Source organism: Dreissena polymorpha, chromosome 16 (assembly GCF_020536995.1).
Source record: "Dreissena polymorpha isolate Duluth1 chromosome 16, UMN_Dpol_1.0, whole genome shotgun sequence".
Classification (NCBI taxonomy): Eukaryota; Metazoa; Mollusca; class Bivalvia; order Myida; family Dreissenidae; genus Dreissena; species Dreissena polymorpha.
The window spans coordinates 4,176,318-4,198,353 of record NC_068370.1 but is presented as its reverse complement, the minus strand read 5'-3'; the positions used below and the strand labels follow the sequence as shown (position 1 = coordinate 4,198,353).

Sequence of the window (22,036 nt, the reverse complement as noted above, 5' to 3'; positions counted from 1 at the left end):
ACATGTTCTTACCCAGAAAGCCTGTATAGTTATTCCAAACTTTGAAATATGTCATTGTTAGAGAAGACTATTATGTTGTTCTCCGACCCACTTTTGATAAGAATAATTGCCAAATCCTGTTTTGAAATTTTAAAATTACGCTCATTTTATCTATGTAAATAACTAGATAGAGGATTTTTAACAACCTGGTCAACTGGTATTTCATTCATTTTATTTTATTGGTTTGATTGTACAGACATTATGTTGATATGAAGGTTTATTCAAGTCCCTTTTTAAGGCTTTTGTGTAGTGGTCATATGCAATGTATCAATTTTATGTATCTTAAAAGACATGTTAACATTACATTGTAAATGCTTATGCACTATACATGCTTCTTAGCGCATTTGAATGTTGATGAAGGAAAGGTGACTCTTCAGGGCTTAAAAAGTAAATAATTTAACGATAGGGTTTGAAGAGTTACTTCCCTTCAATCTAAAATAGAGCAATTGTCTGATAACTGATTGTAAGTTTATAATTATACAATAATATAAAGTTAGAAGTATATATTATCACCACTATCATCTTATCATGGTACAAGTATACCATGATGGTTGAATATTCTTCCTAGTCGGTTAATTGTTTGTGCAATAATGTCACAATTCACAATGTTGGATAATATATACGGCAGCAAATTGGTATGACAATGGGTAAGATAGGTGGTGGCAATATAGCTTTTGACATGCATATTGATTGTCACGTAAACTTAAGTACATTGATACACAGAATAAGTCTCTTATAATTCGTTTTATGAATGGCTAATGTTTCATCTTAATGTTTTATATATGCAAAATTGTGACAATTGTAAATATTGAATGAGACTATTATAAAATTAATTATGTAAACAAACTAAAAAATTGATTGTTGCAGAAATCACGTACATTAGATCTTGTCAGTTATGGGTACCCTTTATGGACGTAAAGGCGCCTGATATGGTTTAGTGTTAATAAAAAAATTGTTGACATGCTTCCAAATGGCTTCACACGCAAATCGTAATGGATATAAAGATAAATGAACTATAACTCGTTAGGTTTTCTTTTAATGATAATATTGAAGTTTAAATCACACTTTTTTTCCATAAACGTTAAAGATAGTTTACTAGGTCAAGACAAATAGGTCTATTGGTATGCAAGACCACGTTTTTGACCTGCATATTGAGGATTGATCTAAGGTTGTGGAAATTTTTATTTCTTTACATTGGCCTCTGTTGTTATATATGGATTCAAAAACCGTTGTAGTAATGTTTGAAACAGCAACAACAATATAGTATGATATTTATTTGAATACGTATTAAAATACGTAACATCGCGAAGTTTGCGAATTTCTTGCATTCACTAACCTCAGTTATTGTGTCGACGGTGTATGACATGTAATCTAATACTTATGAACATTGTTATAAACAAGGAAGATTATTTGTGACACAATTGTGAGTTACTCTTGAGACGAAGTTTTACCACAACATTCATTTACGTTGAGAGAACAAACGTTTGTGTTAATGTATCTATTTAGTATGCAAGCGGATTATTTGCATATGCTTTAGTTAATATAAATACTTATTATTTCGTAATAAAAATATTCAATAATACACACGTACATCATAATCTTTTTAATGAAATGCGAACGTATGGACAATTAATGGATTTTAGCTTAAACACGTGATATTAAATGTGTTGACAGATCCTATCAAGGTATTTGACGTAATTATACCTATAACACTTTGAACGTCATTAGCCAAGAGTGTGGCTTATTTAACCCATTTATGCCTAGTGGACTCTTCCATCCTTTAAATTGGATCAATTTATTTCCAATATTAGGGATGTCTAGTATATTTATTTATATATTTAGAATATTTCTTACAGAAATTCCTTTAAGCAAACAGCGTAGAACCAGATGAGACGTCGCATCATGCGGCGTCTTATCTGGGTCTACGCTGTTGGCCAAGGCCTTTTTTCTAGACGCTAGGCATACATGGGTTAATTAAACAACTTTATTATAGCATATTAATTGATGGACATTATGCATATGATGGTAAAAGTATATACGTACGTATATTTGTCTAGACATAGTTGATACTTAACCGATTTATATGGTTCCCAACAATTAAAAACTTTAAATTATAGATTTTCAACGCTAGTGCATACACAAATGCGAAATGAATCGTTGAAAAAAAATGCAAACATATAATGATATATTAAACGTTTGTTACCTTCTTCTTTTTAGAAAAAGAATAATTAGGTAATTGTTGCCATTAGTTGACGGCTATTATTATTTATTCTACAACGGCACGTAACTTGTTTTTTATATACAAAGAAGGAAATCTACCGAGGGTTATTACCCCGATATACCAACGGTTGTTAGTATGATGTCAATTGTGATTGTCCGCGCACTGTTTATAAATGAAGACGACGTAATTTGATTTTAATTGTTGTGGTGACGTCACGTTTTCGCGGAAAAGTGGAGGACGTTCGGTTAATATAATTCTCATTTATAACCTTTAAAGGGGCCTTTTCACAGATTTTGGCATGTTTTGAAGTTTGTCATTAAATGCTTTATATTGATAAATGTAAACATTGGATCTAAAAAGCTCCAGTAAAATATCAAGAATAAAATTAATAAAAGGGAAAAAAAGTAGACCGCATCAGGGCTCGAACCAGTTACCCCTGGAGTCCTGAAGTAAAAACTAATTAGACCGCTAGACCATCCTGCCAAGTATGTATGAAAAGACGTATTTTATACTTTATATAAGCGATCTTCGTAGTTTCATAAAATTAAACGACAACAACAGAACTCTCCAAATTATTCAATCGTTTCGCGTTGCAACGCTTTATAATTTTCCGGTTTTTAAATCGTCAAAAGATGCATATAATGGCTATATTAGACCATGTTAAATGTTCAGTATTACTGTTTCCTCACAAATATTATAACTAAAACGAAAATTTGCGAATCTGAAACAACGTTTTTCAATTTTGTCAATTTACCAAAACATGAAAAGATCCCTTCAAATCGCGGGTAACTTATTAATGAAATCGGATTAGAATCGAAATAATCGACGGATAACCGTTAGTTATTGTGGTAACAACCAACGGTATGTCGTTCCGATGCTTGTTATCAAACCACTCGGGCTACGCCCTCGTGGTTTAATTCCTACGCATCGGAACTCCATACCGTTGGTTATTACCGCAATAACCAACGGTTACCCGTCGATTATTTCTTAAATAACTACTTTACACATTCTTTTTTACAAGCGAACACATGCTTTTAAGTGTTTAATACATCTTTGATTTTAAATGATCCTTTCCTGACGTACGAAGAAGACGTTTCATCAAAATGAATATCGAAATGAAAAACAAAATGCGTATGTATTATCTATATGCGTATGCGTACTATTTCGATTGTCTTGTAACGTGGTACCGATTGAACGTGGTGTTACCATGTCATCAACTAGGTCATCAAAAGACAAAGTCATAACTTAAACACACCACGAAATTTAATATTTATGCCGACATATAATAAGCATAAAACTGGGTCACACATAATAAAAAATAGTGTCCATACGTACTACTTGTGTTAGGCTTTTTTAAATGACCGTTTCGATATTAAGATTAAGACGTCACAGTTGGAAGTAATTTAAGTTTACAGTCGGCTTCTTTCTGATCATGATGAACATAAAGTTATCGCACTATCCAACATTATGATAGACAGTAAGTTTGCGCATTATCTAACTCTTATTTCGGCGAAAAAATGACACGAGTCGTTAGATCGATAGTTTGGATCCCTTACTTGATGTCTTATTTGTTTCTGTTAGTATAATGTAAATCTTAAGTGTTTCATTTAGATAGTCTTACAAATCTCAATTATGTCGCATGCTACAAGATATAATGTGAAAGCAATCTAATTGTTAAACGACATAACAATGGAACTTCAAGGTCGCGATATTGTTGTTTTGAGTGTAGCCCTTAACAATAAATTAGAAAATAATGTATCTTTTCAGTTTAGCAATTGTACATATTTGATGCTCTGCTCTTATTTTATTACGGAACTCTTACCCAACGAACTAATCTCTAAGTTTTTATTATATTGAAACAGCCGAGATGTTTTTAACTTACTTTTAAATCCGTATTACTAAGCAATGTGATACAGGGATAAAATAAAAAATAAACAAGTTTGCGAATGATGCGTACATCAAGCGCATTTTTGTATTGAGTGATATGACAACTGTGTTATACATATGTGTCATATGAAACAGGATAACTGCCTTAAATTATTGGTCAGATGACGAGCGTTTGTTTTGTTTACAAGGAATTATATTTGTATAATCGTGATATATGTTACAAGTGTAATGACCGTTGTGCGCATGTGAAAAGGGAAACATTCCCAAAAGTAATTTAATTTAGATTGATTAAATGACCGGGTTTCACTGTCAAATAAATAATTCCATAATATACATGTCCATATTTTAAGTCACAAATCGTGTAAGATACCATGGATAAGACCACTTCCTTCGTAAAACAGGACATGAAACCGAAAGAAATCAAAGTTTCTGCTAAAATCGTTGTTTTTATTTTCAAAGTAAACTTGAATCGGCACTATTACTTCCCTTTTTTCCGAATTTTGTCATTAAATAGAGATGAGTACATTTCCGTCCTTGTTTGTTATACAATTACGTCAATGAATAATGTAACGGGCTTATTTATTTCTTCCCCTGAGTACGTTGGTTATTTACTAGCAATGACATACAATACATAGTGACACTGGTAAAGTTAAGTTTCAAATTCAGACATGATCCGAATTACGTAAGTTATACACTGTGTACTTAGTGATTGATGTGTACGTTTTAAACGTAGTGTGGAAAATAACAGTATGTCAACAAAACCGTTTAAACTTTATTTTTTATCAAACTAATTGGTTTTAACTTGTATTAATTAGTTGAATGTTATGTGTATTTAACAGTGCAAGGGTGTTTTATTTGAAATCTAAGGAGACTTAAGGAAGAAATAGTAGGCTGTGAACTAAATAATGTTAGTGTAGGGTTTGGATATGCCTAATTCCCTCATGTAAAATGGAGAAGTCGACAGCGGTATTGCCAAGCGATTGTTTACAATTTACGCTATTTACTAAAGGAGAGGAATTTCATGACTGAATGCGTAGAAATGTTATTCCTATCATATTTGGCATATAGTGCTTTTAAATAAAAAACACGCTGCATATAAACTATAAAACACAACAATGAATTCACCGGCATATGCTGCAAGCCTTGTTGACTACAGTTGGTCCATTACAACATATCGTTTGGACGAATTAGAGCGGCGTTTTACTTTCCCGCGTGTCATCCGTCTCGCTGAAGGATATTGCTCGGACATTGAGGCCGAGGGATTCTCAAAGGATGACATTATCGCCGTCGACAATAAACTTGTGTTGCACAAAGTTGGTGCATTTTTTACTGACAGAACTTCTCCCATAACACAGACAAACGATGAAAGTGATTTCAGCTATGTTCGATTAAGCGACGAGATACTGGTTCCTTTGAATTACAAAGGTAAAGTCAAAATTTTAAATGCCGGGAAGAAGTATACGACTGTACGAGACCTAGCGGAAGAGTTTCCGCGTTTTGCTAAAGCGTGCCAGAACTTTTCAGCGTACGGTGCGGACCATAAACGATTTGATGTGCAGGCAGGCACAACAGTAGAACTGGAGCGGATCGTTCCAGGAAGAAATGGCCAACCGGACGAGCTTGTCATACAGTTTCAGGCCGAAGGGAAGCCTGTGTTTGCCAAGATATCATCGGCGACAAAAACGGTCTTTCGGGCACAACCCGACATAACGGAGTACACGATAAGAGAAGTGATCGATAGGTAATTAGAAGTCGTTAAAATTATAATAACATTATAATTGTTGGCTTTTGAGAATCCGGTTGTTTTCAAAATTAATGTTAGGAATTGCATAGAATGGTGAATATTGGTCGCACTAATAACGTAATGTATTTAAAGACTGGCCTTGACTTGATGACCAAATGTTAATTAATGTACATCTCATTTTTAAAGCCAGATATAAACCATATCATCCAAAAAATTTGAATTTTTATTCACAAATAGTTTTTAAAAAAAAGTACATAGTTGGTTAATAATTTGACAGCGTACGGGCGTCTCATGTTAGAAATGAATTAATGAATTATATCAAGATAGTACAATATCCATTGGTGCTGTTTTAATAGGTTCAAGTTGCCCCAGGTTGTCACGTTCATTGACGACGAGATCCGAAGAGTCTATACCCAGGACTTGATAGAGGGCATCGAGAACATGCGCAAAATCACAAGTATGGGGTGATGCATTACTTTCGTGTCTAGTCTCTACACTGCAATTTCAGTCCTTAATGTTACAATTTAACAAGTAGATTAGGTTGTAAAATGCATCAATGGGGCAAGGATCTGCAAGGTTTATACTTAACTGAATTCTACCTTAGCGTTACGCATTTTATTAACTATAAGTGTGTTCTAAAATGTTTAACGTTACTACAACGCCATAAATTATTTATTTAGTTTTAACGTGTCAATACATATATAAAACATTTTATTACCTTAATTAGTTTTAAACGTTATCACAATATTTAAGCCGTGCTCTGTGAAAAAGAGGTTTAATGCATTTGCGTAGTCTCGTCCCAGATTAGCCTGTGCAATCTTCACAGACTAATCAGGGACGACACTTTCCGCCTAAACTATATTGTTTGCTAAGAAGAGACTTTCTTTAAACAGAAAATATCATTAAAGCGTAAAGTGTCGTCCTTGATTAGCCTGTGCGGACTACACAGGCTAATCTGGGACGACACTTTACGCAAATGCATTAAACCCCCCTTTTTTACAGAACACGGCTTATGTAATCAAATATGGCCCAGAACATAGCCCACTTTCCAGCTTAAAAAAATAGGTTTGAACTAAGCAGTAAAAGTAGGGTTTCCAAATGTAGTGGAAGCCAACGTATGTAAGAAATATATGTGAATACGGGCCCATGTTTCACCTTGATTAAGAATGGGGATTTTCCAGAAATGTTAGCATTACTTCTTTCTAAAACCCCTGAAGAGAATTAACATTTTAGCCTTACCTATGTAAGGACTCTTCAGCTAATTTGTTTTTCCGGAACCGTAAAACAAAACAAACACAAAACAAAACGAACTGGTTTTGCTTGCTTTGCTTCTTAAGTTCCATCTAATTATACTGTTGACCTTAACTTAACTATTCGTTAATATAATAGTAATGAATAAACTAGTATTTTAAAACTTTATTTCAGAAACCCTCCAACTGAATCGACTGGTTACCCAAAACGTACTCGTAGGTCATTACAAGCCCGTAGAGGGATTGGACACGGGCGACAGTGAGCGGTTTAGAAAGCGGACACTGGTTGTCATACCCCTGGATCATCCGGAGATTCGTGAAATACAGGTTCATGCCTTGGAGGACGACGCGGAAATTTCAGCTATTTATGAGAAGGTGTTCAATGTATATAATATTTCGAGTTCACACGAGGTAGTGGATGCCATATACGTCGAATATTTCAAAGAAGCGCCGTCGACAATGTTTATAAGAGTCGATTGTAAGTAAATTTGAAATCACAACATAATTGCATTCTAAGTAGTTTGCAACCATCAGATCTCGTGTTCGATCCCTAATATGGATGTATAGTAGGGGTATTTTTTAAATATTTATTTGCAGTCGATGTAAAGGTTTAGATATCACTGCTTCAAACGTGTTCTAAAAACGTTTATCAGGAGTTTCATTTCTTTAAACAGAAAATATCATTAAAGCCAACGTTTTACGTTTTACATAGCAATACTAAACGATTATGAAAGGGGCCGTTTAACTTTTTGGTAAATTAAAAAAAATAAAGTTTGTTCAGATTTGCAAATTTTCGTTTTTGTTATATTTTTTAGGAAATAGTACTACTGCCCATTAACCATGCTCTTAAATATCTATTATATGCATCTTTTGACGATTTGAAAACCTGAAAATGATAAAGCGTCGTACGACGCGAAACGATTGAATAATATGGAAAGTGTTGTTCTGTTGTTGTCCTAATATTTTTGGAAACTACGAGGATTGCTTATATAAGTAAACAAAATACATCCGCTTTAAGCCTGAGCATGGTCTCTGCGGGAGAATTTTTACTCCAGGACTCCAGGGGTCAGTGGTTCGAGCCCTGTTGAGGGTTACTTTTTTCCCTTTTTTAAATTGTATTCTTCTTGTGTTTTTTTACTGGAGATTTTTAGGTCAAATGTTTAAATTTATCAATATAAAGCATTTAATGACAAGCTTCAATACATGCCAAAATCTGTTCAACGGCCCCTTAAAATTGAATATTTATCAGCGGGCAGTGAGTGATTTTATTGGTGTTTCTTGAACTGCCGACTAACAGTATAACACAGGGAAAAGAGTATCTTTAAGATAAATAAAGAACATAAAGCATTATTTCTTTTTTTACCCGTACCTTATTCAATGTGTTAACAAATTAAATTAAAAGTTATGTAATCTCCAATAAATATTATGCTCCTGCCTGTAACTTGTTGTAGCAAAAGTAATATTTACACATATACATATTATAGAGGATACTTCATACAAGAAAACTTACATTTTCTTATAGAAATTTTCAAAAAATGTATTTATATTACTAAAGATTTATTGTATACAGGATTCATATCTATCATTGCATCGCATAATTGTGTTACTTTGCATATTATATATGTATGTGTTTGCAATCTTGAAATAACGTGTGTGGCGTCGTCAAAAATATTAAATATTTTATTAAATGTCCAATACGTACTTGTGTTGCTTAAAAGAATTCTATATGAATAAGTGTTACTGTCCCCGAGTAATGTTTATTAAACGTAATATATTTTTATCTATTGGTGACTTTGCATATTTAAACAACCGCGTGTTTCAGCGCCAACTTCAAATACTGAAAGAGTAACGTCTGAAGTGTTGCCACTGATACCACCTCGACCAAGTCTGTCTCCAGGTACACTGAATAACATATGAGCCTCGCTCTGTGAAAAGGGGGTTAAATTCATATGCGTAAAGTGTCGTTCCAGATTAGCCTGTGCTGTCCGAATAGACTTATCAGGGATGACACTTTGTGCCTTAACTGGATTTTTGCAAAGAAGAGTCTTTCTGTTAACGAACAATACCATAAACGCGGAAAGTGTCGTCCCTGATTAGCCAGTGCGAACTGCACAGGCTAAGCTCGGACGACAGTTTACGCACATGCATTAAACGCCTTTTTTTTACAGAGCATGGCCCATTTGTAAATTAAACCTAGCAAAGCATCTCGAATAATGTTATTTAAGAGTGTTAACCGTTGTTAAAAATAGCTTAGAAATGCTTTTTGTAGAACACTTATCTATACATACATTATACATATTCCAGTTTTAAAATGCATATACATGTTTTAGAACAGAACCCATTATTTAAAACCAACGCATTTAAAACTGACATTTCAAACCAGTACCGTGTAAAAGAATGTATTTGAAATCAGAAGTTGGCCTCTGTTTTACTAGCAGTAAATTATTTCCATCGCTTTCAAAACTTTTATATGAAAGCATGCCATTTTATTTAAAAATGATTTATTTACGTTTCATCATATTGACTCATTATTGCCCAAAGATGAAAGTATTAAAAACAATTCAATTAATTATGTTAAATATAAATTAAATAATTAAAATAATAAATTACAAACAACAGAATAGAACAGAATAGTTTATTGTTTACTTAAGCATGTGAAGCTCATCGTCGTTAACATATATATATATAAATAAATAACAACATGCGTTGAAGTACACACAAAAAACAACGACTTCCTTTAAAAGAATATCTCAATTCACTGCTATTTAAAAATCATATAAACACTCTCGTTAGTGACTCTATGTTACATATAACACCGAATGGAAACTATATACAGGGTTTAAACGTCACAACTTCGCAGGAAATAAACCGTTGGAAGAAAAGGAATTGGACGATTATGAAGAAATGTCTCCAACACCGAGTAAGTAGTAGTTAGTTGTGTTATGGTTTTAGAGCATGTGATATCCATATTACATGAAACTGATTATGCAAATCGCAATTTATTCGGAAAGCAATAAATGAGAACGTGATAACGGTGTCTGACTTAAATGTTTTAGTGTCCAAAGGTGCGTCGGATTCTAACAGGAAACCTCCCAAAAGAGCAGATACTACCATAACTTCAGAAGCACATAACCCAAAAGGTAAAGTGTCATAGTTATTTACTGTTCATTCTAATGTGTAGTCTTATGTTTATTATAAGTATTAAACACGGGTTTTTACGGACCCCACACGGTGTGATACTACGCTTTCGCCCAACAATACTTGACTACCCCGTTTCACACCGTAAGTGGTTAGTAGCGAACCGTGTAACGAATGTATCTCTTTTGAAATATTGTTTTCAAAGCGATCTTCTCCAAATGTTGGAAACATACAACTACAACTTTTGTTAAAATTTTGTATTCTAGTCTACACTGTTCGTCAACACTTGTATTGTATATATGTCCTCGTGGGCTTAAATGCCTTATTGGATTGAAATAAACTGTCTGTCTGTCTATCTCACCGAGTACCTTTCTTTCTTCGCCGTCAACGTTATGCAATGACAGATGAAAGTTTTGCAATTCTGTCTAATATTACGTCGTCTTGCTTACGTCCGTTACGCCAGTTAACTTTAATAACCTAGTTTGAAAAGCTACCCACCTAATATGGAAATATGCACAATGAGCATGTAACTTGGGTGAGTCAATTAAAAACAATTATCCTGTACAATGTAAGATAATAGCGAACCCAATTATGATACGATTGCACTTGTCATTTGTAAATTGGTCAACTTTTTTTGCTCAACAGTGCCTGTAAGAAAATCATTTAAGTGGTTAATAATTAAAAACAATTATCCTGTACAATGTAAGATAATAGCGAACCCAATTATGATACGATTGCACTTGTCATTTGTAAATTGGTCAACTTTTTTTGCTCAACAGTGCCTGTAAGAAAATCATTTAAGTGGTTAATAACGGTTAATAAACGTTACATAAAATTAATAATTTCTTAAACATATCCGTAACCTGTAGCTTGAAGAGTATGAGATATAAGTGGCGGAAATGGGAAGTTAAAATAAAAATCCTAGAACCAATTACACTGTCTTTACTTACGCAATAAGCAATCGCGTAAATCGTTGAAAATCACTGATAATACATAAGTGCCTTTTTGTTATTGCAAAATATATTTCCTTGTATTTGCTTTTGACTACAAGTAGCATATCAAAAGTTCTTAGAATTTCTCTATTGCGCCGTTTGAAGATTTTATAAATCCTCTTCGAGTGATCTTTAACACTTATATACAGTTATATGTATGTGTAAGTTCGTTTTTTTAAAGCCCCGTTACTACTCAAAATCAACGAACATTTCGTACAATATTTCGTAATATAAAGTTAAACAATTAAAAATCAGTGTTTCTTATGGCCATTGCCGAAATTTCAACGCCAGATGTTGTCTGGTAAAATAGATGTTTGTAGATACATAATGCTCGTTTTTATTATTGCTTTGCATATTTAAATCCATTTTTATTTCCCGCAACGATATCTATTCATACGACACATGAACACTACCGTGGTACCATTTTAATGTTCGTTTGAATGGATATATTCGCGGGAATAAAAACGAGTATTTTGTATCTACACAAATCTATGTAATCATACCATATCTAGCTTTGAAATTGTGGCTGTTGCTATACGGAACACTGATTAACTGTTAACTTAATTTTACGAAATACTTACAAAATTTTCGTTGATATTCAGCGTTACAGAGGCTTTAATATATTTTGTGCACTTCGTTGGCCTTGATTTGCGATAGAAAGGAGGAAGAAGCACGCATGTTATCGTGCATGCTTTAGTATTGTTATTGATAGAAGAATTGTGTTAAAGAACAATACAAAATGAAGGTGTTTTTTTAAAACAACGCACACTTGGTCGGTACATGTACTTGGTTCGAAAATGTTATTTGGCACAGACCAATCCGATATTTCAATGTACATGTATTCAGTTAGACATGATAAATGGATATGAAAGGCTTCTTCGCAAGAAAGTAGTTTGTATATAATAATACTGTCACATTACTTAATTACTCATTTTTAAGACGGATAATTCATCGTGTTGTTTACACATGCATCGAACTGTAAACATCGTTGTTAACTCGATATGCCATAAAAAGCATAGGTTTATACTAGTATAAATGTTTATTTATTGCGACAGTAAGTGAAACAAAATCTAATACAAATCAAATGTTCGAAATATCACATAAAAAATAAACATGCAAAATGCTGCCACTCTTACATTGATAATATTTTATATCAAATGTTTGCATTTTTACAATGTGTTCCTAGTTGCAGAACGGATGCCTTGATACAGGGGCATGGATTTAACCGCTACATTTAACTAGCCACCATTTTGAAGTTGGTTTGGGAAGAATGTAATTGTGTATAAAAGAATGTAGAGACGCTATTTTATAATATTTTTAGACGCATACGAAGACCCCGAGCCCTTACCGCAGGTGCATCGAAGGCCTCGTATAAACAATCCAGCTGGTGGTAAGCAAATCTTATGAACTAACTATTTTGTTCAGAATATTCTGCACGTCTTAAAATGTATTGACCCTTATTGTTACTTTGTAACTTGAGCCAGGTCGTCTGGTACAAGTATAACAAAAACGAAAATAAATCATAGGTTATTTTGCAATAGTTATGGGCGGAGCTAACATTTCTCAAACACGCGCTTGAAACATGCAGAAGAGCCGATAAGTTTATCCCAAGTGTGAAAATCACAGCTTTTAAAAGTTAACTTCCCGCACCGAATATACCATATAGACAAATGATCTTCTCATGAATGGTTAATTTCTAAGAAAATCAATATAAACATCATACAATAATTAAATCCAAACAAAAGATACTAAGTATCATACAAATGGTGTGGCGATTCGTGGCACACTTTAGAACAGAACAAAACATAATTGTTTATTTAGACATAAGCATGTCAAGATCATCGTCAGCTACATACGTATACAATAACAGCATGAAATAAATACAAAATATTAATTATGTCGAAGAAAGATCAATTTACAATATAAGGAGTAAACATGTTATCGTGTTTTCGTGAGAATGATATTACATGATCTCAAACGTAGTTTAACCCATTCATGCCTAGCGTCCTGAAAAAAAGGACATTGCAAACAGCGTAGACCCAGATGAGACGCCGCATAATGCGGCGTCTCATCTGGGTCTGCGCTGTTTGCTTCAAGAAATTTCTGTAAGAAATATTCTAAATATATAAATAAATATACCAGACACCCTACTTTTGGAAATAAATTGATCCAATTTAGAAGGATGGGAGAGTCCACTGGGCATTAATGGGTTAATAATTGCAACACTTATTATATTATTCTGCAACACATTTAACTAGTGAACCTTATTTTTATTTCAAACTTCATATGTAAGATAATACTCGTTATTTTTACACATCAAAATCCTTGAGTCTTTTTAACATAGAAAAATACATTGATATGAAGTCACATGATGGGCATATATAATCGCATAAATCCAACTTTATACTTGAATGTTATTTTCATTCGTAGTTAAATAAAATTTACAAAGATAGGATTGAGAAATGGTGATAACTTTAAAGCTGTTTGACATAAAAATAATACCTCCAAATGTGTTACACTTACTTGTAGTTAAGTATTGTATTAGTGTTAGTGTTAGTAGATCTACACTAGATATATCTAGTACAAACTTGAAACGATTCAAGGTCGTGATCATCAATACATTTATAAATTCATACGCTGTTCTAGTTAAATTATGGTTATGGTTCGTGCTGTTATTTGTGTTATTGCTCGCCACGAAAAGTATTTCTAGTATATTTCCATACCCATTTATCTGTATTATGCAATCGCTAACTGTAAATGTATTTATGAGAATGTGCAAGTTTAATGAAAATGAGCCCACTTAACTATTGGAACAGCCGCAGTCGACCACAACCGGCGGAGATTCGTAAGACATACAAGGCAAAATTTAACCTATTTATGCCGAGCGTCTAATAAAAAGGCCTTGGCAAACAGCAAAGACCAAGACGAGAAACCGCATCTCATCAGGGTCTGCGCTGTTTGCTTAAAGGAATTTCTGTGAGAAATATTCTAAATATAGAAATAAATATACTTGACATACCTATTTTTGGAAATAAATTGAACCAATTTAGAAGGATGGGAGAGTGCACTAGGCATAAATGGGTAAAGATACCTAATAGGATAAATACCAGTATGAAGACGTTTTGAAAACGAAATCATATTTTTATATCATAGTCCCTAGTCACATAACCCACGGCCGGAAGTTTAGATGCATTGTATCAAATCGCTCGTGTTTCGCACTCGTTATTTAAACGCTCCGCTTCTAATCCTTCCGTCTTGGGTTTCACTTGTTAAGTATCATTTCTTAACCCATTTGTGCCTAGCGTCTAGAAAAAAAGGCCTTGGCAAACGGTGTAGACCCAGATGAGATGCCGAATGATGGGGCGTCTCATCAGGGTCTGCGCTGTTTGCTTAAAGGAATTTCTGTAAGAAATATTCTAAATTATATAGAAATAAATATACCAGACATCCCTAATTTTGGAAATAAATTGATCCAATTTAGAAGGATGAGAAAGTCCACTAGGCATAAATGGGTTAATTATACTTTTACCGTGTAGAGAAGTAACACGATATTATAGCGAATCTTGATTTCATGAAATCGAACGCTCCAAAGTATGTATAAGTGTTTGTATTTAAACATATTTCAGATTAAGCCGTCATCTCGGAAATATTTATTCCTTGTTGACTTTTCATTTCACTCGAAGCTATTCGTGAAAACATAATTTCCTTAACTATGTACAATGTACATGCTCTTAAAATGAGCGGATTGTAACACTTAATATTAAGGAAATAATAGTGTCTAACAATAAACACCGAGTTTCATAAGGCGGTGAAATAACCCTCAGGCACACAGTTTCAATATGTTTTCAATCAATGATACGATTTTTGAAAACAACATAATGTATAAAAATCATACCTATTGATTCACATTTCTTCCTTTTTTTTTAATCCATGGACCTTCAACGGATTTCTTGGATCACGGCAATATTTATTCTGCGTCGAGACATGCAGAAATCATCCGCATAAACTGTTAACTATAGATATTTAGAGGAAACGTATAATGATCTAAATTTTGATCAATGCAGTTATTTAAATAAATTTTGCAAATAAAATAAATTCCTACCCTGAAATTTCTGGATGACATTGTCTTATTTAATTCAAAGATATCAAATTATCAATAATGCCTTTGATTTAACATATACAGAGTAAACATGCAATTATGTTTTGATTGACATGGTGGTATTGTGTTGTTGTTTTTTTTTAAATGCATTAAAAAACGTCAACATTTTTTTTTATAAATAATTATGCATGCTAAACTTTTTGAGATATGCCAATATTATAAAGATGTGGTGCTATACTTCGAAGTAAGGCCCGAAGACGTCGTAGTACCGAAACTAGCTTGTAACATTTATTTATTTGGCCGTCTTTTTATGTTTTTAATATAGAGGAGTAGGGACGATCGCTGATAACGTGGCGAATCATTACTTAAATAAACATGTATACATTTGTATAACAATACTTACAAATATTATGTTTTCATTAATAAATAATGGGTTAAAATTGTTGATATAAACAAACAAAAACGGCAAAATAAATCAAATTAGCAAAGAAACCGCCGTCGGATCCCAGGTCCGCTAAATATGTAATATAATGTAGTGAGAGCGGTATAATATCTGTGTTTTTAACATCCATAGAAACATATTGACACATCGTAACTATTTTGACTGACGCGAAGTCATTTCGCGTTGAAGACGGCAATTCCTCAAAATAACTTCATGCATCGTCAGTCGAAAAAGTATGCAACAAACAAAGAGTCAGCATGCAATGTTACGCCTATTTGTCATAATATTATATGAGCCGTGCTGTGAAAAAGGGTTTAAATGCATGTGCGTAAAGTGTCGTCCCAGATTAGCCTGCACAGGTTAATCAGGGACGACACTTTCCGCCTAAACCAGATTTTTGCTAAGAAGAGACTATCTTTAAACGAAAAATACCATAAAAGCGGAAAGTGTCGTCCCTGATTAGTATGAGCGAACTGCGCAGTCTAATCTGTGACGACACTTTACGCATACACTTTAGGCCCCATTGTCCCAGCGCGAAGCTTATATCCAATATATTTTTACGTCAGCAGAGACGTCGTCCTCCCCGCCGTTATTACCACCACGCCTTAACCAGGGGAGGTCACGGGAACCATCACAGGAGAGGTCACGGGAACCATCACGTAAGTAATGCATGTCTGAGCCCGTGTTCACATGTGCGACAACATGAGTCGTATTCTGAGAAAACTGGGCATAATGCATGTGCGTAAAGTGTCGTCCAAGATTAGCCTGTGCAGTCCGCACTGAATTCTAAATACTAAATATGATATTCTAAGGTGAAACAATTCAACGTAAGAAACATATAACAGTCGGAGACCAATAAAACATACTGTTTTCATAACTTTTTTAATGAGTTATGGCAAAGAATAGCAACTATACACAGATAGTGAGACATAAGCTTAGTGCAACACCATCTTAACACCATAGTCAATAAGAATAACACATAGAAGAAAGTCAAAGAGCTCCCTGAAAAACATAATTAATGGGAAAGAATTTAAAAAATAAAGAAACGCCATGTATATGATTTTTAAGCAAGTATATGCGAGTCTCTTGAATTGTTAAAAGAGAAAAACGATGATAAACAAACAACTAGAATAACGTTCAGATGAAGTAGTACAGAACCTGACAATCAACGGAATTTGAGTTGTTTGCAAATGAACATTGAATCTATGATACCCATGGATCAATACATGTTTATCTAATAAATCTCGTTCATATTCATGTGTTTGTTCATAATTGCGGAAACAAAATATTCAAATTAAGAGTATATACTAACAGATCAAAGAATTTTTTTAAAGCAATGATCAGATCACACCAGTTTATTGAACTCCCTTTTTGAAAATTCACTAAAGTAGTGCTGGCCTTGTAAACTATAGTTGTTAATTTTCCGTCAGTAAGGGACCATTTTTATTGACATTAGGATTCTTTTCAGCACGTGCTCATCGGAAACCGGTACCAGACGGGTACCTGAAAATGACGGGAGGCGAAAACCCACACATTGACCAAGACGGCTATGAAGAAATTGGTATAACTGCAGTTTTTGTATATAATTAATACAACAAAAGTCATTAATGTTGTTGCAACTTAATAGAAGAAATCATACAACTAGTATGGATCAATCGGTGGCAGATAAAACAGTGATTGTTTGCGGAATGAACGGCCAAATTGGATCACAAATACAACTTGTGTGATTATTGTAAATATCATGTGTATTTGGTTTTACTATTTTTGTGCTTGGTGCATTTGACCTGAGATTTACCTAAACGGTGCATTGTTTGTTCCTGTTTCATATCTATATCTAACGAAATCGTTTTCTGCATTCCAATACGATTTTTAAATTCGGAAACATGACATCCCTTTATTATTTCATTCTTTGGAATAGTAGAGATTTACTGCTTAGGCTTTTGCGATTTAAAATAAAGACTAGACAAAATGTATGAAAGTTCGCCATTTTAATAATGAACCCGAGTTTAAATTGTTTAAATTTAGTGCCATTCTTAATATGAATATATAACTAAAATCACTGGTATAAAAATAAATCAGTCTTGTACACCAATGGTGTTACGAAACTCACGGTTCGCCTGAATGTAGTTAACACCAAATGGAGTGGAGATTTGCACTTCTGCACAGACGGCTTTAAAGCGCGATTATACGATTTTATATATGTTTAAGATATTGATAAAAATATGTTACAAAAACAAAAAAAATAGGCAAGAAAATAAATACATTGAAGACGAATCTCATAAAGTGCAGCAATGACAAAATAGCGCCGGAGATATTTCGTAAATATTTTCCTACAATAACCGAAGCATTCGTCTTTTTATTAGGATCAGAGTTAGTGTTCGTGTGTCGTATGAATAAATATCGTTGCAGGAATTTAAAATGATCCGTAAAACTAAATTAAGATTCACATCGTACATGCATGATATGCATGCTGGCGAATTTGACTGTACAGACATTTTCGATTTCAGAATTAAATATCTGGCTTATTTCGTATTTTTCGACACATGTTCTTCTTAACTGTTATTTTAATGTATATTGAAATATATCCGATAATAAGCTTTTTTACACATTTTGTATAAATTCATTAATATTTGACAAAATCGTATAATCTCGCTTAATAATACTAGTAACTGAATTAATTCGAATAACTTATGTCATGATAAACGATTTAAAGGTATTAAATACTTCAAGAAGTTATTTTCAAAATATTGCAAGCAAACGTAATAACACGTGTAACCCATAGGATACGAACATTACTTAAACATGTTTCGCTTAATTTTATTGCACAGAGGAAAAGTTTACCCCACCACCTGCAACACCTAAAATCATAGTTCAAACAGACTCGGATGACTACCTGGAACCTATGTCTCATCGCAAAGGTACGTTAGAAAGTTAAACTTGTCTAGGGCAGTTTTTGTTCCATTGTTTGAATGAGGCTGTGTTAATTTTTTTGTAGAATTTCTAGAGATCAGTGTAATTAAAATAAACTATCAATTTTAACCCAGTTATGCCTAGGAGACTCTCCCATCTTTCTAAATTGGATCCATTTATTTCCAAAATTAGTGATGTCTAGTATATTTATTTCTATATATAGAATATTTCTAACAGAAATTCCTTTAAGCAACCAGCGCAGACCCTGATGAGACGCCGCATCATGCGACGTCTCATTTGGGTCTACGCTGTTTACCAAGGCCTTTTTTATAGACGCTAAGCATAAACGGGTTAAAATAAACCAATTTTAAGACAACGTTTTACCTTATATGAAAACACATTCTGCGTTCAAGTAAACTTTGTTCTTTAGTGTTAACAGATCAAGGGAATTTTAATATTATCTTCAAAAAATACATGCAAATGATCGTGTTTATTAAAGTCATTTGTAAAAATGCACACATTTGAGCTACGCACTGTTACTATATAATTATGATGAAACGTATGCCATAAAAAACATATCTGTTCGTGTACGAGCATCTGTATGTCACACAATATGCAAAACAACACATGAACTATGTTACTCAATCTAGATCACTGTACTGTGCTTGATTGCAGAACAAAACAGTCCAGTTCACTACGTCAACAGTTCCCCCACGTTCGATTTCAGCTTCGATCTTGCAACCACTTACTCTTCACCATTACCAGGTTAAATTTTATTGTTGAACGCACTTATGTAAAGTGTCGCCCCTGAGTGGCCTGTGCAGTACGTACAAGCTAATAAGGGACGGCACTTTCTGTCTAGATAGGATTTTCGTGTAGAAGAAACATCCTTTAAGCGAAAAAAAAATCATACAAGCGGAAAATGTCGTCCCTGATTAGCCTGTGTGGACTGCACGTGCACGTGCTTGTCTGGGACAACACTTCACGCACATGCATAAAGCCAATTTTTCTTTGAACGAACCTTAAGTAGGTTTAAACTATGGTTTCGATGAATTAAGACTGAAATGTTATTGGTATGTTTTAATTGTTCTAAATTGTCGAAAGAGTGACTCTACCGCTATGTTAGATTATATTGTTAGTCATGCCCGATGAGTATCTTTACCTAAAAATAATATAACACGGTTAGTCTTCTAATTATGTGTAAATATTTTTCTCTTAACGGACAACTTCTGGGTTGTAATATCGTGAAGGTGTTCAAAAGAAATGGAAACACGTGAATGTCTATCGCAATGTACATGTCGGAAAGTAAAAAGTATTTTAAAATTTTTCAATGTAATTCAAAATTACATCCTGAAAACGCGGCTTTTAAGTTAAAACGATTTATAATGTTTGATTAAACATATCTAATTAACAAAGCGGTATTTCTTTCAGCCATCGTCCGTTGTAATCTCGCTTCATTTATTATGTAACACGATACTCCTTTGTATTAAAACATTTCAGATTATGATTGATCGTTAATTCTTAATATTTCTGTTAAGAAATGTTTTATGAATGGTTGTAATTATGCTTTTTAAAATGTACGCATTTATTTATTGTACAGTTTGAAAACATTTAAATTCATGCATTTATTGAATACGGTACATAAATGTTTATTTTGATTTCTTTTAGCGTTACCTATCCGGACAAAGGTAAATGTTAAATAAAAAGTAATTTTAATTTAATGCTAAATAATAATAATAAGAAGAATTTAATGATAATAATATAATAATAATAACAATAATAATGTTTAATAATAATAATAATAATAATAATAATAATAATAATAATAATAATAATAATAATAATAGAAAGAATAATAATAATAATAATAAACTTAGTTAATAACGAGCTAATTTACCTTTATTTAAGTCTAAAAAGGGAGGAATCTTCCGGTCTTGGAACAGAAATAAGAAAAACAGCGTAAAATCTCCTTCACAACCCAAGGAGACTCGTTCAAAGAAACCCGAACCAAATACTGAACTCGATACAAAAGAACTCAAAGACGATTACAACGATATTGGCGACTTAGAGCTTTATCCCGAGGTGAAAGTATCATCCACAAAACTTCCTCCAAAGACCGCTGTTGTGAAGCCGATGACAAGTGCGAGTACTGGCGACTTTCTCAGCCCCGCCAGTGCAGACCAGAAATGCTTCAAGCAGCTCTCATGTGATGAACTTGTGAAGAGATTGAGGCAATGCGCCCTTCTGGAGCTGGCACAGATGTGCGAGAACGACAGGCTGGATGGCTCATTCTTTGAGTCGCTTGATGACCATACATTGACCACGGTGTTTAACTTGAAGAGCGTGAATTTACTTAAGTTTAAAAAGATGAGGGACTCAAATTGGTTGCCCTCTGATAATTAACGTGTTGAGGAAGTACCTGCTTCATTGATGTTCAGTTTAAATCGTATACATGTACACGCATGTAATCATTCAACAATTCACACGTTTTTGCTTTACCATGAAATGTCTTATGATTACCGATACATTAATATCACGCACAATGTATATGCTTACTCTTGTTTCCTCTAGCTATTTGATTATTCGACATTTTGTCGAAAGCATAAATGCTACAGTTTCAAATGAAAGCACATGTGCTTTGCGCAATACAATACCAAGTTCGAAATATGCGTCTATGTAAATATATTCTAGTTATTGATACACGCTTTTTATGAAACATGATATCCCGCTTTGCGTTTGATACGAGTGCTAATGATTATATTCGTGAAGTGAAAATGTGATAAAAATGAATCCAAAATAATTAAATTTCTCTGTTTGCATTCTCTTCATGGACGAACACCGCATTGAAGAAACAACAATAACACTCAATGTGTACACACACACACACATATATATATATATATATATATATATATATATATATATATATATATATATATATATATATATATATATATATATATATATATATATATATATTTATTTATTTATTTATTTATTATTGTCTGATCTCATATTACAGTTCATATAACTGTGCAGAATTAGGAACATTTAACCGCTTCTCTTGATCTTATTTCAAGAAACTCTGTATAATAAACTTATTACAGTATGACTAATATTTAGAACACCTATATTGAAATCGTGGGTTCTCATGAAAACTTAGGTTAGAGAACGACGCGAAAAGCTGTCGAGAACCTAGGTTTTTGTGAAAACCTTCGATATCAAACGAAAACTTAAGTTCTCAGAATGAAATCCTCGGTTCTCATGAAAACCTAGTTTCTCACGAGAACCTAAGTTATATGTCTATGAGAACC

General features: G+C 33.4%; 1 protein-coding gene across 4 annotated transcripts; it reads left to right on the top strand.

Moving 5' to 3' along the window:
* Window positions 1-1,471: 1,471 nt before the first annotated feature.
* Window positions 1,472-21,420, top strand: LOC127862522 (uncharacterized). 4 transcript variants are annotated; one of them, XM_052401683.1, is made up of 14 exons: window positions 1,472-1,724; window positions 5,015-5,888; window positions 6,248-6,348; window positions 7,317-7,619; window positions 8,964-9,038; window positions 9,978-10,061; window positions 10,198-10,281; window positions 12,593-12,661; window positions 16,379-16,471; window positions 17,281-17,373; window positions 18,641-18,730; window positions 19,398-19,487; window positions 20,391-20,410; window positions 20,631-21,420. In XM_052401683.1, exons 2-14 carry the CDS (start codon window positions 5,263-5,265, stop codon window positions 21,123-21,125), a joined length of 2,223 nt encoding a protein of 740 aa, XP_052257643.1. In that variant the 5' UTR covers window positions 1,472-1,724; window positions 5,015-5,262; the 3' UTR covers window positions 21,126-21,420. The 4 variants fall into 4 exon arrangements, with proteins under 4 accessions (XP_052257643.1, XP_052257640.1, XP_052257644.1 ...); XM_052401680.1 differs by having other exon boundaries at window positions 4,987-5,888; XM_052401681.1 differs by lacking the exon at window positions 1,472-1,724 and adding an exon at window positions 4,815-4,829 and having other exon boundaries at window positions 4,987-5,888.
* The last annotated feature ends 616 nt before the right edge of the window (window positions 21,421-22,036 follow it).

Excerpts from the sequence above, each read along its gene's own strand:
- LOC127862522 (XM_052401683.1), top strand. The coding sequence starts at position 5,263 with ATGAATTCACCGGCATATGCTGCAAGCCTTGTTGACTACAGTTGGTCC. Across the intron at positions 9,039-9,977 it reads TCGACCAAGTCTGTCTCCAG|GGTTTAAACGTCACAACTTC; the intron begins GTACACTGAATA and ends AACTATATACAG. Across the intron at positions 16,472-17,280 it reads GAGGTCACGGGAACCATCAC|CACGTGCTCATCGGAAACCG; the intron begins GTAAGTAATGCA and ends GATTCTTTTCAG.